Genomic DNA, 8755 nt, shown 5'->3' with positions numbered 1-8755 from the left:
CACAACTGATATACCGCACCTTCCGTCTCTCGTTGAGGTTCTACTTGTTCTAGATTGTCAGTGGGACTTGCGCCGAGTCATCTACCGCAATGAACTCGTATTGTGGAAGAACGGAGTCCAAGTCCCTTCCTGGCCATGGTTTTTCTGTCGCAAGACGCTAACTCCGGCGTAAGATCCTGAAAGCCGTACGTTACTTATTCTACAGTCTCCTTTTGCCGTTCTGTTTGACCTGTACAACTGCAAGAAGGCGAACTATAAGCACTAATTCTCAGACGTACTAGCGACGCCGGCTGTTGCTTTTCGCAGGCTTGTTCGGTCTTTTGAATATTTTAATCACAGCTCTGGAAAAACCCTGTCAGTTACCAGTTACCCTTGTTTCGAGATTCATAGAACCCCGAAAACTAGAATTAATGTCTTCACGTAACCTCCTCTCAAGCAGAGTCGCTAAAATTGCTTCAACTACAAACGGAAACATAATTTCAAAGACACTCATGTACATTATTAACTCTCGCTCCTGCAGCATCCTTGTCTCGCACCAGAGGTGAAAATTAACAACTTTTACCAGAAAATTAAGATACACATGTCACCATTTCACTTCACTAGAAAATGAAGATACATGTCACTATTTCACTTGACCATGTAAAGTGAAACAGTAATACTTCATGTGCTCCACATCTTTAATAGTCTTTAGAAACGCTGCTGTTAAAAGTATTCTTCAACAAGCGATCGGTTTCCATCAAAGACAATTTTCCAGCACAAAAATCAAAATGGCTCGGAGCACTATGGGACTTAACTTCTGAGGTCACCAGTCCCCTAGAACTTAGAACCACTTAAACCTAACTAACCTAAGGACATAACACACATCCAAGCCCGTGGCAGGATTCGAACCTGCAACCATAGCGGTCGCGCGGTTCCAGACTATAGCGCCTAGAACCGCTCGGACAGTCATTTTCCAGCACAGCTGAAGTTAAAAAGCAAGAGTTACTTTAGAACGCAATCACGGCAGGAAAGGAGAGCAATATAAAGTCAACTTGGAAGTGGGTAGAGGAAGAAGATGCTTACATGGTAATAGGCACTCTGCACCACAAAATGGTTCAAATGACTCTGAGCACTAAGGGACTTAACTTCTGAGGTGATCATTCCCTTAGAACTTAGTACTACTTAAACCTAACTAACCTAAGGACGTCACACACATCCATACCCGAGGCAGGATTCGAACCTGCGACCGTAGCGGTCGCGCGGTTCCAGACTGTAGCGCCTAGAACCGCATTATGCACCACATTAGCATGTTTTCTCCATATTCAATTTTCAGTCGACATTTGGACAATGTGCTCCTTTTTTGACGTCATTTTATTCTAATGTAATCCTTTGTTATGACCGAAAGCCGTCGTCAATTAAAGAATACTTTTAGTAGCAGCTTACGATGTTACATGACGTCATTTCTGTGGAACCATCGACAGTTTGAATCGATAGTTTGATCTGGTAATATATTGTCGACTATACGTCTGCAACTAACGATGGGAATTTGAGCGACAACGACGGTCGATATATCGACTGAGAATAATCGTACACACTGCAGTTACAGAATTGCCACTATACCGTTAATCTTTCGTAGGTGATCCCGCGAGACTAAAGAGAGAATTGGCGAGTGACAAAGTTTTGTGGAGGGGGAAGCTGAAGCTTACGGTGTGACGTGGCTTCCTCGCTGATAAAGCTCGCGTCCGGAATTACACAATACAGGAAATTGCCGGTTCGTCCACGTTCACGTGCCCACAGCAGCCCACGCAGAAATGTTGAGACGGAGCTCCCGGAGAGGTAATGGCGGCACGCTGTGTGTGTGTGTGTGTGTGTGTGTGTGTGTGTGTGTGTGTGTGTGTGTAGCAATACCTATCTAGTATATTTACTTGTGATATATATGTATATTTGCGCAATACTGCAGCAAGAACAGGAGTGTCACGACAACTCTAGAGACAGTCATCTGTATTATAAAAAAATTTTACAGTGTGACATAGGTGGCACGCTTTCCTAAAAGCTAGGAACTGAATATGAAATAGCTATGAAACAATGGAGAGATGTCGTTCGCCACGTTTTGATTTTCTTGTACGTATTCCGAATTTTCGTCGTGCATCGACATTTGTCTAGTGAAAAGTATTACGACCGGCGGTTATGCCTGATGGAAAAGACTTCTGAAATCTTACAGTAAATATGTTATGTTAAACAAAAGATGTGAATACGATGAAGGCTCTGACGGATGAGTCAATCATTGTCAGTTATGACGTCACACGATCACGCGTGTGTTAACTACTGAAGAAGTGGGATCTCTGTATGAATATGATAGTTTAGATCAGGAATCTTGTTACTAATGAAGTAAAATGTGCTAAAAACTTGAAAACATCCGACCACAGAGGGTAATAATTTTTCTCGGGGAGGTCAATATGTCTACGGAATGCGCAATGGGAATGGAAATATTGTCACGATACATTCGTCGGATTATCCTACTCTCAATCAATGGTAATGACCGCGACATCACTGGTGGAAGCTAACGTCATTCAACCAAATGCTAACTATGCCCATGTTAAGTGGCATTAAGTGGTACCTAAATGATGATTTCGTCGATGACTCTGTAAAATCACGCTTGAATTCGAAGTTATCCTCCCTCTCTCTCTCTCTCTTTCTCTCCAACTAACTAAATTGGTACAAACCTCAGTGGAGCGCGGTGCCACTGTAAACGACATAGGTCGCTTCGCCAGTCGAATTGGCGCGTTTTCATTCCGTGATACCGTTTGTGTACCGTCCTTTGACTCTTTCAAAGAGGCCGACAAGGCAAGTCCACGGATTTGCTTCAAACTTCGTACACCTTTGGTAGGCCATCAGAACAACATAATGTGCAAGCAATAAGGTGCACTACTCTGGCAATTCCGAGAAAATTGCAAAAGAAGTTTTCCGCGTTTGTAATGTGACTCATGTATCTGTGCGTAGTTGCCACGCGTTAGAGTTCATAGTGTACAAGTGGACAGCGTGTTCGGTCGGAGGATTAGCTGTCCCTCTGTAACTAAAAAAAAAAAAACTGAGTGAACGGATCACCAACGCACTTAAGCGGGTGTCATAGGACGTCCGCTCCAGACAAATGCAATGAACAATAACTAACAAAATGGTTTTAAAAAATGTGGTTAGCTTTGGATCCTCGTAAGACGAACGCGTAGGAGACAGCGGTTCTCCTCCCACAGAAATTAAATTTTTGTAGTACGAGTGTAAATTCTATGATATTTAAGATTTGCACCTACACTATTCGCCCTTGCTGTATTAGCAACGTCCCACCGCCATGCCGGTTAATTGCCAAATGGTGCCTGCCTCTGTGCTTGCGTCTGTGTTGTCAGCTCGACGTGTCGATACGCAAAGTGTATACGTGATTTCGCAGATCGCGACAGGCATACATTTTCTGGAAAACTGTATGCGTTTCTTCGTTTACTTGTCAATAGTCATAAATATTTGTTCTAATAATTAAATTTAATTAAAAATAGGAAGTAGTCAAATAACGATATTCACTAAAGCTTCACACAATTAGTCTTAGTTTTTTAATTCCATTTCCTCTCAGATGCCATACAAATTAAATATGACCAGTGATTAAAAGAAATATAGATTAAATTAAGCCTGAAGGAGGGCCGAACCGTCGTCTCATATGTTCGTCCCACGAAACTCGAACGCTGATCACTTGACCACTATGAACTCCGGCACTTACGCACAGATATATAGCCACATAATAGACGCGTGATACTTCTCTTGCGGTTTTGTCGGAATTGCCAGAGTACTGCATCTTCCTACTTGCACATTGTTTCAAGGGCCTACTAAAGGTGTGCTACGGCTGAAGTAAATCTGTGGTGCTAACCTCGTGACCTCCCTTGCAAGTGAAATCCTCCGTCGCTAGTGACAATCACGTGATCTATATAACAGGGATACGGAACTGTACAACTGCAGGTCTTAGACTTCCTGTACTTCGTAAATAATCCTTACAAAACTGCTGTAAGCTGGATGGGGTGCTGATTTTTGAACTTACAGCAAATCACAGCGATCTGTGTAGAGTATCTTTGCAGTTTTCATCTATGTACGAATGCCTTACAGCTCAGAACAGCTAATTGGGGAGTTGAAGGCTCCGTATCCGCATTTTGGCGTGTAATTAGATGTTAGGCGAGTTAGTCGAGCGGACATTACTAATGATAATAATTAGTGGAGTGGTGTTGGGTTGAAGCATTGGTATTACCATTCGAATTTACGTGCAAAAGCGTTTATTTAACTGTTTCAATCCAAGATCAACATTATTAATGCGCAAGTTCGTTCCTTTTCTTACCAAAGTCGTGTTCAAATGATATTTTCTTTACATATTCAGTTTCCTGTTAAGAGAGAAATCATTACGGACAAAATTTGTTGTTAAATTTTGATAAATGTGCAGCAAGGAATATACTGTACTATTATTAAAGGGGCAAACCCAACATTCACGTGCAATGATTTGTGGAATATAAATTATGATGACTGAAGAAGTATCTTCTCCCTGTCGCGTCTGCCCAGCAGCCCCCCCCCCCAACTCTTATGGGTCCTCATCCTCCATTGGCTCCTTTTCCCCCTCCCCCCCCTTTCGCTTTTCCTCACCTTCCCCCCTTTTTTATTTTTCCATCACCTGACCAGCTTCCCCCACCTGCTCTCGGCTCTGGAATGTGATATTTTAGTGCAGTGGTCCAGTGGCTGTTCCGTGTTGTTTCGTCTTTTCCCGTGTTGAAAACAGAAACCATGCTGTCGCTGGGAGTGAATTATATGTCTTTTGCGAACAGAAACCAGACTGCCGCAGTGTTTTTTAATTGTCTATTTTACCTGTTTGCTTCATATGTATTTTATTAGCATCATCATCCCTATGTTCTCTGTTTTAAGTTCCACGATTTTTTTCACCATGTTACCCTTTGTCTCCGATTTTGTCGCCTGTTTTTTATTATATATTATCTTCTCCTTTTTTAAAACAGTCTGTAGGCTGAAGAGCGTCATATTAAGCTGCTGCCAGCCCGCCCCCTTCGGGGGGAATCGAAATTCAGTAAAGAAAAAAAAAGTATCTTCAAAAGGCGGGTCCTATGGCTAGACCATCTCGTTCAATCATAAAACAGAGATATGCAGGTGAATGGACAAGACAAGAATCGTATTAGCTCGGGAGAGAGGAGAAAGGAGCGGGGAGGGGAGGGGGTTCGAGGAGAGGAGTTCATATGTCCATCTAGACACATTTTTTCGCTGTTTCCTCGCACCGAGGCACTTTCAGAAAGGACATGCCTGAATTTCTTCCACATCCATGTCTGCGGTCATGCTTCATCTGTAATAACCGTCACAGTTGACTGGATGTTGATTTTGTTTCGTTCCTTTTTACAGTCCAAAATAAAGAATTGCTCGGGGCAATTTGTCAAAAGCAACTTAAAAATTTTCCATAAGAAACTGTGTTAAAATAAGACCGGAAACGACGGAAATAATGTAAATGTGAGGCATATGTGATGCGAAGAATGTCAATTACTAAAATCAGAATTTGAGAAATTGTTAAAAACATACTGAACGACTATTTAGAACACAATCTAAAAAGGCTCCACATATTCGGGACTTGAGAACGTAGCTTTTCGATGGGACATTCTTGAATCAACGCTGTCATAACTAACGTGCTTAAAGGCCTAGTGAAACATCTCGTGACGATAACGGAGGAATTCATCGAAAGCTCGAGACGGGTGAATCTGACACAGCGAGAACTGTGAGTCAGTTATTCAGTATTCAGGATTTGCTCGAACACTTCTCCCTGCAGTAGGAATATCAAGGTCCGAGGCCACATGCTATGGATGTATCTATAGATGTGTTGCAGATATTAATTCTGCATTAACAGCCTAATTTACTGGCCTTTAAATGTAATACGTTATGTAAATAGGAATTCCAAAGTCATTACCCCATTTGTTTTACGGGCGCCCAACATAGGTCGACATGTCTGTGACCGGTGGGTTTGTAGAGCAAAGCATTTGTTATAGGCCTTTTGTCTTCCATTGTGTAACACTTCAGACTGCAGAATTTATGAGAAAGAAACATAAATTACGTACTAGATAACACTTGCAAAATTTCACCAAAAACATTGCATTGCTCATTTGATATACGTACAATTCAGTTTTCCAAACAAAGTGCTTTGAGGCAAAGCACTAAAAGCGTGCTTTTGTTAAAAACCATGACCTGAAAATAGTCACATTTTTTTATTTCCTAAGGTTTTTTACCGAAAGACTAGATTTTTCCGTAGCACAAACTGCCATATCCGAGTGAGTGCTTATTGTGATAGCGAAATTACAAATTTCTAAGGCTCCCTAACAAGATAACTTTTCTGTTCACGTGCATTAAGTTGTTAGATTTTCATTTTCAGTTTTATTTTCACTAAAGACGAAAATCTTGGATTCAGTTATCTGTTTCATTTGTTTTCTGTAGCAGTACTGTCTTTGTATTCTTGATATTCAAAACTGGGCTATATGATACATAAATAAGTTTACATGTAGGCGTACCGGCAAATTCCACTTTTTGTTTCTTGCACCCTCGGACCAGTGCGGAGAATAACTGATAAGTAGAGATTTTTTTGTTGGTACGACCAAACAACTGGTCGGACAAAATGTTCAGTGCGCCATTAGGAAGAAGGAAGAGATATTACGTTGTGTCAGTTAAAGGCTACTGATTTAATTAGCAAATTTCTGGTATTTCTGTTAGACGTCTCGTGTCTGGAAGTACCCTTTCGTCAGCCGAAATTAATGCCACAATAAATGGCTAAATCAGGTCGCTAGTTCTAAGAATAGTCTAGCAGATTCCTTCCTTCCTTGGAATGAAGAGTGGAATGGAAAAAAAATAGCCAGTTGCGAGTAGGACTCGCACACTGAGGATTTCGTACATACTTAATTATGTATGTATGTTTGTAGACAATTCGTCCATTCCGGCAATAGAGAATCTCGACGGATTTTGTTTGTCATTGACATTGATGCTGGAAAGATATTGGTGCCAAGGATTCCAAGACTTCGTAAAATGTTTTAATTTAAAGTTTAAAGTCCGATAACAAATGACAAAAATAATTTTTCGTCTGATGTAATTACAAATTAACAATTTGTTGATTCCGTTCATATACTTGTATAGTGAAACCTCGTTTCTTGGCAAATTTCATGGTATTAGACCAAGGGAAAGTGGTACCCTGTATGTTTCGATGACTGAGTTAAGAGTATCAAAACACGTGACATAAATAGCCGTATCTTTCGATTGCATTGGCTTAAAAGCTTCCCGTCTATACATCGCCAAGGGACCGTAGACTTAAAGATGTGGCGTAAATTTCAACGTGATACGTCCGACCGATACTGAGAAAAGGGTTTCTAAAAGTCAGGCAGATGGACCGTAATGTGGTCCTACAAGGGTTCCATGTTTTACCGATTGAGATACGGGACCGAAAAATTGCAGTTTAACTTCCCATCGACTCGGATAGGACGATGGTGTTCTCTTCAAAAGAACAATCACGGCATTCGACTTCAAAATAAGGAAGCCGCGGAAAACCTAAATCTCGATGACTGGGCTGTTTGCACCTTCCGCATGCAAGCGACGCTTTCGCAGTTTCACGAAGGCCTTGACGCAAGTCCAGTGTGCTGACCATGCGTCACTGAGATAAACGGAAGACCATTAAACACGGGTGGACTTAGGTAAGTGCGTAGCTTACCGCAGCCACAGTCAGTTAACTTCTGAAGTTTTCTGGGCCTAAATCCGCGTCACGGTTTTTAAGTAATTGTTACTGGATGAATAAAACCGTCGTTACTACCACTATTTCAGTAGCCACCACTGACCCAACCGTCGCCGAAATGTCGGTTACACAAATCCGGTGACAGTTACTTGAAAACCATAAGGTGGGTCTACGCCCAGAAATCTTTGAAACTGCGGCCTTAGTGTGTGCTTTCTAGCGTGTGCTTTAATGTACGATCCGTGCGCCCCAGCAAAGGTAATTAAATATGGAGCGGATATTATAAAAAATAAATTGCACTGCAGAGTTGAGACAAGATCTGAGAAGGCAATTTTCCATGTGATTAATATCGTTCGTAAAATATTAATAAAATGTTTATTATGCCTGTCTGGTTTCTTCCTTTTTTTAAGAAAAGGACAGTGTTTGCTTATACAATGTCCAATCTCTTATATCATTAATTTAATCACTCCGAGCAAACAGTAAAGGAAGGCAAATAGCCAAATTATAATTTGAAGTAGGAATTAAAGTTGACAGAGAAGAAATAAAAACTTTGAGGTTTGCCGACGACATTGTAATTCTGCCAGACAGCAAAAGACTTGGAAGAGCAGTGTCTTGAAAAGAGAAAATCAACAAAAACAAAACAGTGATAATGTTATTTAGTCACATTAAATCGGGTGATGCTAAGGGAATTCGATTAGGAAATGACACTTAAATTGATAGATGAGTTTTGTCATTTGGGGCAGAAAAAACTGATGATGGTTAAAGTAGAGAGAATATAAAATGTATACTGGCAATGGCAAGAAAAGCGTTTCTGAAGAGAGATTTTTTAACACCGAATATAGATTTGAGTGTTGAGAAGTCCTTTATGAAAGTATTTGTACGGAGTGTAGCCAGGTACAGAAATGAAACATGGTCGATAAACGGTTTAAACAAGAAGAGGATTAGTAAATCACGAAACTAATGAGGAGGCATTGAATAGAACAGGGGAGAAGAGAAATT

The 8755-nt window shown here is 40.9% G+C and overlaps 1 protein-coding gene across 1 annotated transcript in view; it reads left to right on the top strand.

The window, feature by feature from the left end:
- The first annotated feature begins 1620 nt into the window (after positions 1–1620).
- The window catches only part of LOC126353943 (chromodomain-helicase-DNA-binding protein Mi-2 homolog), a 357465-nt gene continuing 350330 nt past the window's right edge, over positions 1621–8755 (top strand). The window contains exon 1 of the mRNA XM_050003229.1: positions 1621–1815. Coding sequence (XP_049859186.1) covers positions 1791–1815 — 25 coding nt within the window. The 5' untranslated portion in view covers positions 1621–1790. The remainder of the gene's footprint in view (positions 1816–8755) is intronic.

This window comes from Schistocerca gregaria, chromosome 3 (assembly GCF_023897955.1).
Source record: "Schistocerca gregaria isolate iqSchGreg1 chromosome 3, iqSchGreg1.2, whole genome shotgun sequence".
NCBI lineage: Eukaryota > Metazoa > Arthropoda > Insecta > Orthoptera > Acrididae > Schistocerca > Schistocerca gregaria.
Note: the sequence above shows the minus strand (reverse complement) of the source record. Positions and strands in the feature narration are given on the sequence as shown.